The sequence below is a fragment of the Mytilus californianus genome, unplaced genomic scaffold (genome assembly GCF_021869535.1).
Source record: "Mytilus californianus isolate M0D057914Y unplaced genomic scaffold, xbMytCali1.0.p SCAF_2, whole genome shotgun sequence".
In the NCBI taxonomy this organism is placed as follows: Eukaryota; Metazoa; Mollusca; class Bivalvia; order Mytilida; family Mytilidae; genus Mytilus; species Mytilus californianus.
This window is the reverse complement of record NW_026262668.1, coordinates 117,235,104-117,255,707: the sequence shown is the minus strand read 5'-3', so window position 1 is coordinate 117,255,707 and position 20,604 is coordinate 117,235,104. Positions and strand designations below refer to the sequence as shown.

Here is a 20,604-nt window from a genome sequence, read left to right as displayed (position 1 = left end):
TACACACCCAAATGACATCAAATATTTTATTTCCTGCTTAAAGTTACTTTATGAAACAAGGATTTTATAGTTAAAATGTGAAAAGTCTTTGGTGAAATAATGTGCATTCTGTGTGTGTAAAATTAAATGTCACTCCTGTGAAACTATTTAAAATGTTTGCATATTTAGCTTTACCTGAATGAAACAGAATTAAAATGTAGGTCAAGAATTTTACTACGAACCTAAGGAACGCATGTAAACAAACCAAATATTGGGATCATTTTACAAAGTGTTGCATATTTCTACCTGACCAGATATTGAAATATACGGGTATAGCCCTAGTTATTGATCTTAAGTAAGTTATCGTGTGTTGTACCGTTGTTAACGGCATACAACAACAAAACATGTATAAAATCATGTTTGAACTCCTCTCATGCATTCAGTATATAATTAAAAATTTGGAAAACCAATGCTATTAAAGTTTGTGGTTGTATATCCGTTGGAGGTTTAAAATATAATCGCAGAAAGCGAGTGGGCTATAAAAAGACTGTTTTACTAGTACATCGATCATAATTGTGATTTGCACGCCGTCTTTCTACTATGGCCTTATATGCCTATTGGAAAAAATCTGTTATTGGATTTTTGTTGTGTATATTAACTTTTGCCGTAACTAAATGTGTGTCGCAGAAGGTGTTAGAAGTGCCACTACTGGAAGTTGGAAACTTGTGGTATAAGTCATTTTCTACGAGTTCGATAATTTCATTCTTTTCAACGTTTTTAGATTTTTATTCAATTTATACATACATTTGTCTAACAGCAGTATGTGTGGCAATTTATTACCTATACCAGTTATTCTGTGTGCCATTGAACAGAATCAGGATTTTAGGAGACATTGGATATGTTACGGAAGGAAAATTTACAATGAAAGACATGGCAAATGTTGTACGGAAATCTCGAATGGTCGGAGAAGTACCACCAGTGTACCCCAACGGATGGTTTGGTCTTACTGAAAGTTTTCAGCTCAAAAAGTCAGAGACGAAAAATATTCAGGTTTTAGGTAAGGTTTTCAATAGTTTTGTTTATTTATTTGACTATGGTGTTGTATCCACGAAGAGTAAAACATGCATGTACTAAAACTCACATAAAACAATTGGATGTAATGGACACCTTATGTAGCCGTAATGTTATATATTGTGGCTTTGCCCAATCCTTTAAATCTGAATTATATGTTCATTGTTTTATTCTATGATGTTCATTCAATTGATACAGATTACTAACTTCCTTTAAGACATTTGGCAAAACTTCCTTTTGAACCACCCTGCATATATGTTTATGCTGATTCTTTCGATAACAGGGTTCAAGAGGAAGTCTTTCCCTACTAAGGGTAAAGCCTGTTATATAATATAAAAAAGGGAGACACGACAGTTTGGTTTAACTATTGCAATCTTGTGACATCCCACAGACACTCCTAGTTTGGGTCTACAAGTAGGGCAGTTCATAAAATGCTTTCAGTTGTGATAAAAAGTCACCATATACAGTAGGAAAGTTCAAGGTTATATAAAAGTTATCTAATCCACTCATAACTAATACTTTACGGTGTTGTTTTTTTTAACTTTGTGATTACAAAGTCCTGTATTTTAAAATTTGTTTATTTCAAAAAAAAAATAATCGTGCAACACAAGTATATCTAATTGCGCAGCACAAAAGATGTAAAGAAGTGGATATTCTGCGCATATAATTAAATATTATGCGCATATAATTAAATATTATGCGAACTTCAAATAGAAAACAAAATCATTTTCTTATTGTAGACATATTTGTTTTGAAACATTTCAAAGTCGTTCACTCACCCAACTAACGAAAGAAAACATAGTTATTCCGGGCCCATACATGCGTTTCCAGAGGCGGATTGAGGGTGGGGCAAGTCCCCCTTACGTAGCTACATATGTAATAAATGCATAGACTTTTTACAAGTATCACTCCAATCTCTGGCTTGCCAGGGACACCCTTTCTCTTTTCAAAATCCTGGATCCGCACCTGGTTTCAGTGTTTTGAAATATTTTTGTTGCAAAAATAGATTACTCCCACATCGGTCTTTTTTTAAATATTATTAGTGTGTGGTAAATGATAAACTAAGTGTTTTATTTCTGTAGAATCTGATAAATTTCGATAAAACCTCTCTCTGATAATAGTAATGAAATAGATAGAAATGGGTGCAAATGTAATGAACTAATTTAAATTGATTTCTGTCAATTATAATTCGTGAAACGATATAATCGAGTGATTTGTAAAACTTGTATGCGCTTCACAAATCATGACATTTCAATTGACAGAAAATATTTCAATCATTGACGATGATTGTGCATTTAATTGTGCACTCAAAGAAGTTCATTTAACTTCTCACATTCATCCTTCCGTCACATCAAAGATGGTTACTCGTCTTAGAAGTTGCAAGATAAGAGGAGCACGTTGGTTTTGTCTGTATAACATCTGGTTAAAAAATGATGTCTAGGCCAATAATAAAGTATTGGTTATACTTATTGATTTATATGTTAATAATTAACATTAACAATTATAGTAATATTACCCGGACAAGGTAATAAACATATAATTGATCAGACAATATGATGTATTACCTATAAAATGTATGTAAAACGTGGCTATTTACATCGGGTCCAATGTTCATCGACAGGTTAAAAGCAGTGAGCAAAATCGGAAGGAACGGTGTGTGTGAGAGAGTATTAGTCTACACAACGCTTAACAAATTGTTAGTACATTTGCACTGTTGTTGAATTTTGATTTTTCCTTTTGTATTTTCCGCTCTCTTCTTTTTAAAATGAATAACATTCGAGTTAATAAGGCTTAAATAAAAAGGTGGTATAACGTTAACCTTGGGCGAATCCAGGATTTTAGGTTAAAAGTAGGGGGGGGGGGGGGGGGGGGGGGCAGAAACTTAAATTTTCGCTAAAATTATTTTGAGGTAAAATCATCGAAATATTCTTTATTAAGCTGAGGATAACCCATGCTTTGCAAATTTCAGGGGGCGCACGCCCGCCACGCTCCCGCCTGAATCCGCCCCTGTTATAACGTGGTCATGCGCTGATCTATTTGTCTTTTTTATAAAGTGATGACTGGGTCCAAATCCGCCACTGAAATTAACCTTTTATCTAAGGTAATCTTTAGTAACCGTTAAGACTAAATAATACAATAATATTACAAGAATATTTATTATTCCAATCAAGGGCCCTTGATCGGCAGCGTAACATGTACACATAAAACAATATACATCATCATTTGTAACAGAAAAAACATATTTTTTATACATTCAAATGAAATATATAATATGATTATATACTGGCAGTCAACTTGTCCATGCTGACCGACAGAGCCAGTAACCTGATCTGTTAAATGTCAAACATAATCTTGAGTATTAAATAAATAATTCACATATATATTTAAAGTAAGTACAGGAGTACTTGTACTTTCAAACACCTTTAATATTTGACCTTATTTTTAATCAATACTTTGAAAGGTTTTAAGTCTAACTAATGTACAAGTTACGACAGGCGCACGTTAATTTAATTAGGATATTATATCAATCTGCTTTGGATGAAATCATTCAGAATAAAAGAAATTTTTTATTTAATTTTACATTTATACATAGAGTGACTAATGTCACGTGAAAGCTATATCCTGATTGTCTCACTTGTAGATGTAAAAAATATGTTTGTGTTATTTGATAAGTAGGGGTTTCGGTTGTTGGAAAACTGTAAAATTTATAAAACATGAAAATATACATACGAACAGCATAAATCTTGATTGTTTTGATGAAATAAACTATTTTTTTAAAATTTGATTTGATTTGAAAGACATAAAATATATATTTCACATCATATGAAGATAAGAATACCACACGATACACCAGCACTAAATCATACACCAATGCAAACAGAGCAATAAATTACACAATTAACTGTTGACACAGAGATATGTCTCGCCAGTCGGCATAAAATTCAGAAAAAGAAAATCAGATGGACAGCAACATGGTTTATTAATTTAGTCGCTGGACCATTATCTAGTGGACAGGGCCTGAAAATAGTCGTCAAACTGATATGTACAGATAGTAATGCAACTTCATATCAAATGTCATTGATCTATCACGAGTAGTTCCTATCAAACTAACTTAAGCAGAAAACTTAACACTGAAAATTGCTAAGATTTAAAGACACTGGACCATGACCTAGGGGGTAGGGCCTCGAAATAGTTGTCAAACTGATATGTACCGATAGTAATGCAACTTTATATTAAATATCAATTATCTATCACAATTTGTTTCTATCAAACTAACTTAAGCAGAAAACTTAACATTGAAAATTGCTAATTAATTCAAAGTCGCTGGACCATAGCCTAGGGGGCAGGGTCTCGAAATAGTCGTCAAACTGATATGTACTGATAGTAATGCCAATGTATATTAAATACTAATGATCTATCACATGTATCCCTATGTCTCGCTTTCAGCGACTTTCGTCGCAGGCGAGACAAAAACAGTATTAAACATAGAGCAATACATGTATCTCACACGACATAGTTCTATACAGAAATGTAACAATATATCACACTTGACACAATTTTAAACAGATAGTAACAGTATATCACACCTGACACAATTTTAAACAGATAGTAACAGTATATCACATATGACATAGCGCTATACAGAATAACAGTATATCACACACCTCCCAGTTCTATACAGAAATGCAACAGTATATCACACACAACCAGTCCTATACAGAAACGTAACAGAACATCACACATGACAAAGTTCTCTACAGATAGTAACAGTATATCACACATGACAAAGTTCTATACCAATAGTAACAGTATATCACACATGACAAAGTTCTACAGATAGTAACAGTATATCACACATCACACAGTTCTACAGATAGTAACAGTATATCACACATGACACAGTTCTACAGATAGTAACAGTATATCACACATGACACAGTTCTACAGATAGTAACAGTATATCACACATGACACAGTTCTACAGATAGTAACAGTATATCAAACATGACACAGTTCTACAGATAGTAACAGTATATCACACATGACAAAGTTCTATACCAATAGTAACAGTATATCACACATGACAAAGTTCTATACCAATAGTAACAGTATATATCACACATGACACAGTTCTCTACAGATAGTAACAGTATATCACACATGACAAAGTTCTCTACAGATAGTAACAGTATATCACACATGACACAGTTCTACAGATAGTAACAGTATATCACACATGACACAGTTCTATAGATAGTAACAGTATATCAAACATGACCCAGTTCTACAGATAGTAACAGTATATCACACATGACACAGTTCTATACCAATAGTAACAGTATATCACACATGACAAAATTCTACAGATAGTAACAGTATATCACACATGACACAGTTCTATACCAATAGTAACAGTATATCACACATGACAAAGTTCTATACCAATAGTAACAGTATATCACACATGACAAAGTTCTATAGATAGTAACAGTATATCACACATGACACAGTTCTACAGATAGTAACAGTATATCACACATGACACAGTTCTACAGATAGTAACAGTATATCACACATGACACAGTTCTATACAGATAGTAACAGTATATCACACATGACAAAGTTCTCTACAGATAGTAACAGTATATCACACATGACAAAGTTCTCTACAGATAGTAACAGTATATCACACATGACACAGTTATACAGATAGTAACAGTATATCACACATGACACAGTTCTACAAATAGTAACAGTATATCACACATGACCCAGTTCTACAGATAGTAACAGTATATCACACATGACACAGTTCTACAGATAGTAACAGTATATCACACATGACAAAGTTCTATACCAATAGTAACAGTATATATCACACATACCCTGTCCTATACAGATATGTAACAGTATATCACACATGACACAGCTCTATACAGATAGTAACAGTATATCACACATGACCCAGTTCTACAGATAGTAACAGTATATCACACATGACACAGTTCTACAGATAGTAACAGTATATCACACATGACAAAGTTCTATACCAATAGTAACAGTATATATCACACATACCCTGTCCTATACAGATATGTAACAGTATATCACACATGACACAGTTCTATACAGATAGTAACAGTATATCACACATGACAAAGTTCTCTACAGATAGTAACAGTATATCACACATGACACAGTTATACAGATAGTAACAGTATATCACACATGACACAGTTCTACAAATAGTAACAGTATATCACACATGACACAGCTCTATACAGATAGTAACAGTATATATCACACATACCCTGTCCTATACAGATATGTAACAGTATATCACACATGACACAGTTCTATACAGATAGTAACAGTATATCACACATGACAAAGTTCTCTACAGATAGTAACAGTATATCACACATGACAAAGTTCTCTACAGATAGTAACAGTATATCACACATGACACAGTTATACAGATAGTAACAGTATATCACACATGACACAGTTATACAGATAGTAACAGTATATCACACATGACACAGTTCTATACAGATAGTAACAGTATATCACACATGACACAGTTCTACAGATAGTAACAGTATATCACACATGACAAAGTTCTATAGAGAATAACAGTATATAACACACGACACAGTTCTATACAGATAGTAACAGTATATCACACATGACACAGTTCTATACAGATAGTAACAGTATATCACACATGACACAGTTCTATAGAGAATAACAGTATATAACACACGACACAGTTCTATACAGATAGTAACAGTATATCACACATGACACAGTTCTATACAGATAGTAACAGTATATCACACATCACACACTTCTATACAGATGATCCTTTCGTACAGGATTTTATACTGAATAAAATTAGTTAGTTCGTTAGTTAGTTAGTTAGTAAGTTACAGTATATCACACACAACCAAGTCCTTTACAGAAATTCAACTATATATCACACTTGACACAGTTCTTTACAGAAATATAACAGTATATTACACACAACCCAGTCCTATACAGAAGTGTAACAGTATATCATATTTGACAAAGTTCTATACAGAAATGCAAGTGTATACCACACATGACACAGTTATATACAGAATATAACAGTATATCACACACAACCCAGTCCTATACAGAAATGTAACTGTATACACACATGACCCATTTCTATACAGAAATGTAACAGTATACCACACACAACCGAGTCTTATTCAGAAATGTAACTGATATCACATGACGAGTTTATTCAGACATGACAGTTCTATACAGAATTGAACAGCGTATCACACAAGAAATGTAAATGTATTGATTTAATTGATTCACATCTAATATTTTAAATTAAGTAAATGAAACAAATATGATTGAGTGGGACAGGAAACATCTTACAGGGACAAGCAATATGTCGGTATGCGTGAGTGGGACAGGGAACATCTTACATCGACAAACAATATGTCGGTATGCGTGAGTGGGACAGGGAACATCTTACAGCGACAAACAATATGTCGGTATGCGTGAGTGGGACAGGAAACATCTTACAGCGACAAATAATATGTCGGAATGCGTCAGTGAGACAGGAAACATCCTACAGCGATAAACAATATGTCGGTATGCGTGAGTGGGACAGGAAACATCTTACAGCGACAAATAATATGTCGGAATGCGTCAGTGAGACAGGAAACATCCTACAGCGATAAACAATATGTCGGCATGCGTGAGTGGGACAGGAAACATCTTACAGCGACAAACAATATGTCGGCATGCGTGAGTGGGACAGGAAACATCCTACAGGGACAAACAATATGTCGGTATGCGTGAGTGGGACAGGGAACATCTTACAGCGACAAACAATATGTCGGTATGCGTGAGTGGGACAGGAAACATCTTACAGCGACAAATAATATGTCGGCATAAGTGAGAGGGACAGGAAACATCCTACAGCGACAAACAATATGTCGTTATGCGTGAGTGGGACAGGAACCATCTTACAGTGACAAACAATATGTCGATATGCGTGAGTGGGACAGGAAACATCTTACAGGGAAAATCAATGCAGTGTAAACTCATTTTATCAATAGGATCCAGAAATCATGTAAACGTATATGATTTCTTCCCAAATTCATGTATGTCGATTGTTGCCTATATACTTTTCTCTGAAAATTTCTTTTTATAGTTTTTAATAGTTTGTTTATAAATTTAAATCTTTATATGATAAGAAACTAAAGTAGTGAGTGGTTTATATGTTTGTGAATTGATGATTCGGTATTTGTAAGATATTTGTTTTTGTGTACTAGTATATTGTACCAAATATGACTTCAAATTAACTTTTATGAACTGTACAGGATTTATTTGTGTTGTTCTGTGTTTGGATTAAAATGCCATATGATCGCTGACCCTATTAACACGTAGTTAAATTACTAAATAAACATGACTTGCTTGTTTCCTGGCAAAGCTTCAATATCAAATAAAATCTATTAATTTGTCAACGAGCAAGTCAAAGAAATTTATACAGATAACGAACAAAAGCTTTCCATTGTGATCTTTGAAAAAGTAATTATCTTTGGAATTGCTCTTCTGACTTCCGGCGAAATAAGATATTACTGATGAAACTATAGATGTCTTAGCTAAAAGAGAGCGAGAGGGTCGATGATTATACATAACTAATAAAAAAGAACAAAACGGCATTTTTTAAATGTAACAACTTTATGTTGGTTTTACGGTTTATCACAATATAGGCCTACTTTGCCATTATTGTTCTTGGGTCGTTTTTGTCTCGCAGTTATTTGAATGACAACCAATAACTGTGAGCAATTTATTTAACTAGAAGCTGTAAATAGTCTCCATCAAACCCCCTGTCCTGATGCATAACTGTTACCCAGTTAGTCTCACATCGCAGGGGCGGATCCAGCCATTTTTAAAAAGGGGAGGGGGGTTCCAACCATATGTCCCATTCAAAAGCATTGATCGTCAAAAAAAGGGGGGTCCAACTGTCAGAACCGGGTATGATAAAGATTTTCTATTAGATGTGAAAATTGTTTCCGTAAGGGAAGGAGCACCATTGATTGTACTACAATTATCACAACTATAATAGAAGTTGGTATGAAACATTCAAATTGATAAGGTTAACATTGTGTCTTCATCGACTTTATATTACATGAAAAATCTATCAATACTCGAAGTAAATTATTCAAAAAGCAATCGTTTAATCCAATCTTGTGTTATGGTTACTTTACAATTTTTTTTCATAGAACAAACTCATAAACCTAACTTATATATAATATTACGTAAGGGATAGTAAATATTGTAGCAGGAAATGAGACAGCTATCTAACCTAGCCAAAATGAAGTGGATGTAAGCAAATATAATTCACTGTAAGACCTGTTCAATAATGAACAAAACCCATACCGTATAGTCAGCAATATAAGGGCCCGACATGGCAAATGTGTATTTTTATGTGATATTTTTTTTTAGATGTCTATGCAGTTTATGTTCTTTATTTTTACAACTGCTTTTATTTTCTTTTGTACCATTGTCAGTGTTGCATGTCTTTCAGCTGGTTTTTGATATCCACCTTTGTATGTTCATCCCCCTTTTTTGCATACACGGGCGTATTACATTTGCGCCGATTTAAAAAAATTTCGATCTTTGATTCGCGCCGATTGTGTACAGGTAAATTACAGGTGAATGTTATTCCTCTTCCGTTAGTCAGTTGTACATATGTTAACTTATGAATTGTTGATTATAACATGTATATGTTGTCCCCTGCAGTAGATTGTTGTCGTTTTCATCTGGCTCAGAACTGGTGGAGGACAATCTAGTCTGTTGGGCTAAGCACAGAGTATAACGACAAATCAATTGACACTGGTAAATGGCTGTCGCAATTTTTCGGGCTACCATTCCTTCCCCCAGATGAAATCAAGGACCGCTTCACGTTTGACATTATGTCTGACGCTCCTTCTGATGACAAATGTCATGCATTCTTATAAGTACTTATATATGCTCAACTTTAAGTTATTCACCTCATTTTGAGCAGCTGCACCCGTTGAAAACTGTAAGAGGACGTTTAACAGTCCAGAACCGTTTCATTCGCATTACAATGAAAGTTTTATTCGCACCACCCTAAAATATATGTCTGTATGGATGTCGCCAAGAAAATCCAGGCCGTTACTTATGTCAAAATGAGAACCCTTGAAATGCCCGCCTCTGTACGCAAGCCAGAGAAAGAAAAGATGGACTTCGTTGTTGGCAAGTACAACAAGTATAGAAGAGATGAAATTACAAGGAAGAAATGCATAAGATGTGTAGCATATAAATACTCGGCAAGAACATATTTATAATTCATTGGATTCCGTTTTTATGGATTTTAATGTTGTGCTTTTGAATGCTGTAAATAGATTTTTACTGCGTGATTTTAGTGGATGTAAACAGTGTTTTTATCATTTAAATTGACTATCTGAAATCCTACCTCAACCTCCCCGTGATGAGCAGGGGACAACAGTTATATACATGTTATAATTGACAATTCATAACATATGCACAACTGACTAACGGGAGAGTTTTACAATGATAAATAAAAAATAACATTCACCTGTAATTTACATGTACACAATCGGCGCAAATGAGAGACACAATCGGAGCAAATGAAAAAAAAATCGGCGCAAGTGAAATGCAGATCGGCGCACTGAATGCAAAACGACTGCATACACGTATCAATACTCAAAGTTACAGAATGACACTTCCACGACCCCTTTGGATACTATAACCTTTACATTTTTTAATACCAAAGGTAAATTCTACTTAATATATCACATACAATTAATTGAATTGTGTTCAAAATGTTCTTTCATTTTTTTCCGTATTATGTAAATTGACCTTGGTAACTAGTGGTGACTTCATAATATTTTGTCCTTATATTAATTTTCATAGTATTTGGGTTGAGTGCCCAGACAATTAAACACCATGAAAAGGGAAAACAAATATAAATTAAATAGATACTCCACATATTATGCACTCGCACTATGCTTTATTGATACACACACTACAAACCAGTAAAAGTCTGAAATGGCCTATATCTGTACTCGACTGTACTGATTTTTACTCGACCAGTCTGAATTGGTCTGAAATTTACTTGATAATACTCGACTGTAGTCTGAACCATACTGAACAGTCTGAACTTGTACTCGACCAGTACTTAACCATTTTATACGCGTCTGAACCATGCTCGACCTAGTCTGAACCATGCTCGACCTAGTCTGAACCATACTCGACCTAGTCTGAACCATACTAGACCTAGTCTGAACCATACTCGACCAAGTCTTAACCAACCTAGACCTATTTTTTGTATCTATCTATTGTATTTCATCATTTTAGGAACTGTTTTTAACAACAGCTATTTCCCCTGGCTAGAAATTTGAACAACAATTTGAAATTAAAAATGTATTCAATATAGCATTGAAACCAAAATTTCACAATAAACATAATATAACTTCATCACCATATTCATCAACACTTATATACATACATATATATCACCTTTAAAATATAAATAAAACAAGCTGATCAAATAATCTCAAAACTGAATTGTGACTAATATTTTCAATGACATTCAAAATTTTTTGAATGTTTCAGATATATTTTATGGTTACTGGACAATTTTCACCATTAACTTAAGCCTTGTATAGATTTATGGTGTCAGTTGAGTTTAGTTAATAATGCAGCGAACATTTTTTTTATTAAAATATATATAAAATAGCATATAAAGCAACTTGATAAATTTAAAAAATGACACTTGTTTTGTTAAACCAAGAATTTAATATAATCATGATAATAGAACTTCCATAGTAATCCTGTGATAAACTTTTAAAAAAGGAAATGTGTTCCAAAGTTACAGTAAAAATTTATTTCAATTAAATTAAAATATTTTTTGTCAAAATTAAAGACATGGCATACAAGAAGCACTTTAATAAGGTTTAATTACCTCAGTACATGTGTGTTTTACAGGTAAAAAGAAAGCCCTATTTTTCCTAAACTCGTGTATTACTTATCTAGTGAATTCAAAAAGCCTTGCGATTTAAGTTTCACAGGATGTTGCAATTTTGAATGAATGTTATTTAGAATTTAATACTCTCTGTCCAGGTGTGATCTTTTTCATGAGTTTGCCCCAAGCAGGAGGTATTACTTTATACTTTACCACTAATCAGAAGAACAATTTTATTAATTTCTTTAATTTTTATCCCTTTTTGATATATATAATATATCCCAAATTATAATAATAGATATATTTCTAAAATAAGGTTAAACAATTTCAGTGATTTTGTTGGCTGTTGTTACCTCATTTAAAAGATAATTATATAACTATTGTACATTTTTTGTATGTAACCATGAAACCTATGTAGTTTTTATTTAGGAATTTAGGAAAATTAATTAAAAAAAAAAAACACATGCCAAACAAGAAGCACCTTAATAAGGTTTAATTACCCTCAGTATAGGTGTGGTTTTTAGGTAAAAGAAAATATTTTTTTAACAAAACTCTAAAATTTTAAAATTAATATAATAAAATTATTATATAAGATAATTTGATTTAACTATCTCTATTCGATAAATCTGAGAATCATGTAAGAATGTAAAAATCTGTTTTTATAATATATCTTTATTTTATTGTGGCTGTTGTCATGTCAGTTAAAAAGAAATTTATTTTAACAGTTAAAATTTAGAAAAAGTAGAGGTTATTTGGTCAAGTATGGTTCAGACTGGTCGAGTATTGTTCAGACCTTTGGTCGAGTATGGTTTAGACTGAAAAAAATAGGTAGAGTACAGGTCGAGAATGGGTTAAGACTGTTTCAGACTGGTCGAGTAATAGTTCAGACTATTTTCAATGGCAAAGATAAGGGTCAAGTACAAATCAGTACAGTCGAGTATGGTTAAGACTGGGGTCGAGTAATGTCGAGTACAATTCAGACCAATTCAGACTGGTCGAGTAAAAATCAGTACAGTCGAGTACAGATATAGGCCATTTCAGACTTTTACTGGTTTGTAGTGACATGTATGAATCTTCCGTGTGAGCTAAAGAATTTTGTTAACAATTCAGATTTCAACCATTCCCTCGTGTATAGATTATGCAACACTTGCATCGAAATTTTGGGACGCTTGAACAGTAATAGTAGTAATTTATACGTTGGTAGCTGATCTGGCTCAAAAACTTACTGTATACCGAATTTACACTGTAAGAGATACATAGTTTTTGCAGTTAGTTAGTTATGTTGGAGACGTAAGTAGGTAGTCCCCGTTGGGATATCTGTTGAAAGTCAGGGTATGTTATATCATTATTTTTGCAAGTCAGATATCGTTTGGTCCCGCAACCGGCTTGCGAAAACCTGTTGCCGATGAGCCTTGTTGAGGAGACTACGACAAAGAAGTTATGTGTCTACGGAAAGCCAAGACGGCTTAATTGGGGAACATCTCCAATACTGTCAATTTGATTACAATTATCGCGAGTAATCTGTCATAGGATATCAAAACTTGTGTGATATTTCAGCACGATTGGCAATCTTGTCTACACGAAAGAATCCTCAATCAATGATTTTTCTTTAGTCCTGTAACAGTGGTTTGATTCCGCCAGTGTACTTTATCCGGAGGAAGAAAATCCCCAGTGATTTTTATCCACCAACAAAAAATCACTACGGTTTTCTATCCGGGTCCAGTGTAAAACATCCACCAGTCATTATAAGGTTCTAAAAGGGTTTTTTTGAAGGGGAAATATATATATAATGGCTTAATAGTTTTTAGTGTATTTGAAAATTGCATAGTTGATTTATGTAAAAAGTGGAGAGTTTTCATCCAAGGAATGTTCACACTAGTGTTTTTGAACCAGGAATGATTACACTAGTGATTTTGTACCGGAATTATTGCACTAGTTATTTTATACCCGGCAGGATTAATTACACTAGTGCTTTAGATCCATTCATTGATGAAGTGATTAGTACTCATTTTGAACACACGATAACGCAATAACAGGCACGTAGCTACGTTTACGTCAAAACGCCCGGGCGTACACATGAATTTTGAAAAAAAATTTAAATCTTAATAAATCAAAAGAATTGGTTAAAAGCACATGAGGCTTGTAATATTTTCTTCAATGACGACATTAACTTTTTGAATCAAATGATATGATTTACATATTTGTTCATTTTCTGTCAAAAGTCTGAATCTACTGTGAATTCTAGTCAGTTTCCTATTGTTCAAAGCAATTTATTATATATAAAATCTTGTTAACAATGAAAGTGATGGTGTCTGATAGTCTGAAGTCAAGGAGACAGCATTAAGGATTTAACTAGGTAAAACGTTTATTGTACTATTTTTGCCAAATGACATGTGATATGAAAATAAAATAATTTTGAATTTTGTCTCCTGTAAATGACTTGTCAAACTTGTCAAATGTAAAACAACACCTGCAAGATGATTCTTCTCACCAATATTGTGTAAAATTGGGACAAGACGTTTTGGATGTTGCAAATTCAATATCCAAGTCAATAGCTTCTCAAGTTCTCCACTGTCATCCTTTCATCATGAGATTCTAACAAAAAACCGACATATACTTTCAAAAATAGTTGATGTAATCATCCTTTGTGTAAACAGAATATACCACTTCGTGGCCATACTGAAGGAAAAAAGGGCTAGGATGAAATTGAAAAAAAAGGCAGGACAGGAGTTTTGAGTAAAAAAAAAAGGCAGGATGAGCAACTTGGCAAAAAAAAAAAAAAAATTGCAGGATGACAATTTATGTAAAAAAAGTCAGGATAAACTAATAAAAAAAAGGCAGGACCGAATAGAGTGAAAAATAAAAATGCAGGACAGAGATTACAACTAAAAAAAATGCAGGACAACATTTTTCTTCCTAGCCCCCCACCCCATACAAATCAAATGGTAGCTCCCTTACGTGAATTATTTGTAGGATTAAATTACGCCAAAGCTACAACTGGAGAAGCAATTGCAAATCTGCTACTTGAATTTATGAATCAAAATGGTGTTTGTCTACAAAAATTGAGAGCACAGGGTTATAATGGTTCTAGCATTACACTGCATATGCAATGATTTATACAATTCTTGTAACTTTTATTCACAATATCGTACAAACCTTAACATTTGATTGTTTGATAAATGTACTTGTTTTGTCTAAAGTTTTCTTTCTTATATTTCTATGGAAGCTGAGATACGATATGTGGTTTGCACTTTCACCCACATCTCCTGTATCTCTTTCTCGTTAACGCGTGAGCTTCCGTAGGGGGCGGGGGGGGGGGGGGGTCTCCCACAGGAGCCACTTTCAGAGCTACACCCTGGATCCAGACCCCTCGCCGAAGTTCGAGCGTACACTTAAAAAAGGCCTTGCTACGCCACTGAATAATGCTTATTAACGAATGAGATTTAAATAATTTTTCTATGCAAATCTATAAAATCATATGCTTTTAAATTGTCACTAATTGTAATATTTATATTTATTAGAATATAGCAAAGTGCTCTCGACCAATGAAATTGTAGGATTTGATGCCTCTTAATTGTGAAGAATGAATGTAAATCATGTTCTTAGTAAGGGATTATCCTATTATGAGGGTCTATTTACAGTTCAAAACAACGAGTTTCTATAAATGAGTTACAACTGCCCCGAAGCACATTTATCCGATTGAAAGGATTTATCACACAGTGATTGAAACTGACTAAAAGTTGAATTGTAAAACAAACAAAAAACTCAAATAAGTTGAAGTTTACTGTGCAGTAAAATTGGTACCGTGAATGTTATTATGAAAATATTAATAACTTCAAATTACTAAATAATTAAACAATATCAAAGCTTTTGCAAAAAAAGAAAAAAAAAGCTTTAAAATAAACAAAATACCTTAATTTTTATAGCTCTCAAAACCTTTGATCACTGGATAGCGGTTTGGAAGAATAGTTATTTCCAATATTTCGATGAAAAAAAAAGGGAATTTAATTTAAGTCTTGAACATATTAAAAACTTTTAAAGGCATTTTATTTGAACATTTCCCTGACATAATGAAAAAGAATTTGATGTACTGAAAAAGCCGGACCAAAATATTGGCTGATAAATAAAATTTAGTTGTAACTCAAATGTATCAATTGATTTAAACTGTAAATTAAAAAAAGGATAATTCCTCACTAAAATATTACATGATTTACATTCATACTCACAATCAGAAAACATATACAATTCCTTCATTTTCTTTGTTCTGTTGTGTCACATAATATGTATAATGAATTTTAAAAAAAATATTTCCCAAATGATAAGAAAGTCCTGACATCACTAAAACTAATCCATAAATGAAATACCTGAAAAGGAAGTCATGCATTAATCATAAACATTGCACTGACAATGAAACTAATTCTTATACACAACCAATTAAGAGATCATTTGAGCCTTGAGCACTTTACAATATTCTAAGTTTGTATGAGAATGATAATCCCTTACTTCATGATAAGTACTCGCTAACGCTCGTACTTAATCATGATTACACCCCAGTTCTATTGTTATACTTCATAGTTTCTATTTCTGAAACATGTGTAAATTGAATAGATCTATTGTTATGAATAACAATGGATTTTGACCACAGGGTGTGACGAGCGGGGTTTCTGGAAACCCCTGCTTCTACACCCCGCAAACAAAGTCCATTGTTATTCGTAACAATAGAAATTGATTATTTTTTAAATAGCATGAACATAAGAAATTACTAATAGTGTTCACTACAAATTGTTTCATGATATTAAAAAAAACATTTTAGGAAATTCCAATAAGCATCTATATATATTCCAATAAGCATCTTATACATGGAATACAAAAATAATCCTTTAAATACTCTTTTGCTTGAAGGTAATTTTTTTTATCCCAGTCATATGTCTCTATTCTAAAGCATTGATTTTTAAAAAAAAATTGGGATTCTAACCCCCGGATCCCCCCCCCCCCCCCCCCCCCCCCCCCCCCCCCCCCCCGGTTACCCAGTGGCCGATCCGGGGTTGGGGATTCCGCGGGTTGGACCCAACTTTTATTTAAAATATCAATGCATTTGAATGGTTGGACCCCACCCCCCTTTTCTCTTGAGTTGGGAACCCCCGGGATCAGCCCCTGATTGCCCCCAAAAAGGGAGTTCCTCTATATTAAATAGTGTTTGTTGAGCGTGTCTGATAGTCGGGTTTTTAATGCAGACACACCTATCCCTTAGTATGTTCGAATATGAATGTTTGTTTGTTCTCGAGAAGAGGGGAAGGGGGCTTTCGTTTTTGATAAAATCGTAAGATATAAAATACAGTTATGATTACCTTAATTAAACTGATACAGGTAAGTACTTTCGGTTATAATATTGTCTTTGTCTTTACCGGTAGTCTCTTATACCAAATCCAACGCTTTCCACAAAATGTCGTCCGTCTTATACCCGTCCATATTGACAACTGTATACCAGGAGTATGATGTATTTTTTGTTTGTAATAAGAATACACGAAACAGTCAACCTTGACCTGCTGATCCATATTAGCACATGGATTTAACGGGAATATGCAAAACAGCTTGACATTTGTAAAATATACTCACTTGTCAAAGTTTGAATGAAGATAGCCAAAGAAAGGTTACTAGTGGGGTTTCATGTAATAAAAATTTTTTTTTTTTATAAATCATTGTTTGATATTGTTAATAAATATGCTATCGTTTTTTTTTTTTCATTTGATAATCAATGTTAACAAATATAAGGTTTAGAATGGGGTGTAAGTTAGTTATACACCTCGGGATACGGCGTGTCTGGATAAGAAACCCCTCCGGCCTCCGGCCGACGGGGTTTCTTATCCAGACACACCTATCCCTCGGTGTATAACTATTACAGAAAGGGATTTTCATTCTCTTACATATACTTGGATTGCCGAAGTTTTTCTATGTATTTGCTTTTCGGTCGACTTGGTTTGGAGCGGAATCAAGGTCAAAAATACTTATTTACATATAACCATAATTCGATTTACGTATATACAAAAAAATAATTACGTATATACAGAAATAATTTGGTATATACAGAAATCGAATTACGTATATACAGAAATCGAATTACGTATATACAAAAATAATCAAAAATAATTCCGTATATACGTAAATCTAATTACGTATACACAGAAATAATTCAGTATATACAGAAATCGAATTACGTATATACAGAAATCGAATTATTTTCATACAGAAAAATTCCGTCATGATATACATATATCAAATTATGCGAGGGAAGAACAAAAAATTTGCGAAAGCAAATTTACAGATCTAACATTGTTGGGCTGATGTTTAGACGAGTTGTATATACAGAATGTACACAGCCATGTATCACCATCACTGCTGGTGATCCGATGGATAAATCTGTTGTAGAGTTGTCAATGGTTCAGACGTACTTATGAATATAATTATTTCTGTGACTGTATCTTGCATTAATTTGTAGGATCCTTTACAATAGATATTTCAGCTGATCTGTAACAATTCCATCTTCATGCCTTATATATCATGTACTGTATTACGACGCTAGATTAAAACTTACGAGGAAAGGTAACACCCGGCCACCGAAAGCTTTATTATTGTGAAGCCTAGCGCGTTGGATACAGTGCAGGCGATTTGGTGTCACGATATCTCAGTAGCATGAGTTCGAATCCCGGCGAGGGAAGAACAAAAAATTTGCGAAAGGAAATTTACAGATCTAACATTGTTGGGCTGATGTTTAGACGAGTCATATATCAAATTATGTATATACAGAAATAATTATGTATAAACGAAATTCTATTTATGTATATACGGAATTCGATTTACGTATATTCATAATTCTATTTTCGTATATAAGTAATTCGATTTACGTATATACATAAATCGAATAACGTATATACGTAAATCGAATTCCGTTTATGCATAACTATTTAATTATGTATATACATAAATCGAATTACGAATATACATAAAGAATTCCGTATATACATAAATCGAATATTCCGTAAATACATAATTATTTTTGTTTTTGTATATACATAATTATTCTCATAATTATTTCTGTATATACGTAATTCTATTAACGTATATACGTAAATCGAATTACGTATATACGGAAATAATTGTGTATATACGTTAATAAGTATTTTGACCCGGATTCCGCGCCATAACTTGGATATTAAATCATATCTTCTATGTCAATATCAAAGGATGCTTCTGTAATTGAAACTTTAAGTAAGACCCCGTTCACACTAGCATTTTTTTAATCGATTTAAATTTGAATCGATCTAGATAAAACCAGTTAGCGTTCACATTATCTTTAATCATAATGATCCCTATCGGTCTAATCTGAACCACTGCGTTCACACTACAAGTAAAAATGCAATCGATCTGACCTATTTTATGCTACGGCGAAGACAACTTTTTTCCGTTTGTTTTTACTTGCATGTACACAATTAAAGGTCTGTTTACAGAGACATATGGGTTAAACAACGAATCACCGATATATACAGGGATGTTATGTTATTACACGTGTAGTTTTGCCGCTATATATACATGTGCATGAATTATTTTTGATTCAATCGTACTAGTTTAAACCGATCTTTGCGTTCACATTTAAAGTAAGATCGGTTCACTTTAGATCGATTCAAACTAAACTACCTCTTTTGGTGTTTTAGTTTAGACCGATTGAAGATCGATTCAACGCGTTCACATTGGCCCTTAAATCGATCTAAAGTGAACCGATCTAGTTTAAATCGATCTAAATGTCCTAGTGTGAACGGGGTCTTAGTTTAGACCGATTAAAGATCAATTCAAAGCGCCGTCCACATTGGCCCTTAAATCGATCTAAAGTGAACCGATCTAGTTTAAATCGACCTAAATGTCCTAGTGTGAACGGGGTCTAAGAACAAATCTGCTCTTTAAATTTGGGTTGTATCAAGTTCAATGTCCTGATCATTGATAAAGTATTTTGAGTTATAAAAATATCCTCCTCCTCATCATCAATATTATTTACTAGATTGACTCAGATTAATTAAACTGGTTCCTTGAAAATCATTTTAATTTTAACCCATTTATTTATGTTAAAACAAAAAACTGGTCTAATATAAACAAAACAACGACGTCAAGATCGACGCTTTCACACTATTTACATCCAATATTCTCTAGTGAAAAACAGTTACCTGGAATAAATACACGGCGGAATGAAAGTACGCTTACACATACACAGGCAGTTGTCTCGATTTTTTTTTACTTATGTCGTACTGACTTTTCTGTGCTGCGTCTGATGACTTTTAGCGCAGGTTAATGCATAATACAATATGTTAAAAAAATCGAATCGTTTCAACTTAAATGGATACTTAATTTCAAATGTTTTGCATAATTACTTGTTGCTATGGAAACAATAAACTTTTAAAATAAATAAATCTTTGTCATACTATCTTAAATTTAATCGCATAAAATCTAATACCAAATACAACTTATTTATGAATAAATTGGTATGTAAAATAACCTTGAATAAT

The 20,604-nt window shown here is 33.3% G+C and overlaps 1 protein-coding gene and 1 long non-coding RNA gene across 3 annotated transcripts in view; one reads left to right on the top strand and one right to left on the bottom strand.

The window, feature by feature from the left end:
* The window catches only part of LOC127728679 (uncharacterized), a 185,259-nt gene that overhangs the window by 140,097 nt on the left and 24,558 nt on the right, over positions 1-20,604 (bottom strand). The window lies entirely within an intron of this gene.
* LOC127728652 (cholesterol 7-desaturase nvd-like) overlaps positions 84-20,604 on the top strand; it is a 43,087-nt gene continuing 22,566 nt past the window's right edge. The window contains exon 1 of one of the 2 annotated variants that reach the window (XM_052236242.1): positions 84-1,036. In XM_052236242.1, the coding sequence (XP_052092202.1) occupies positions 580-1,036 (457 nt within the window). In that variant the 5' untranslated portion in view covers positions 84-579. The remainder of the gene's footprint in view (positions 1,037-20,604) is intronic. The other variant, XM_052236244.1, reaches the window with a different exon arrangement.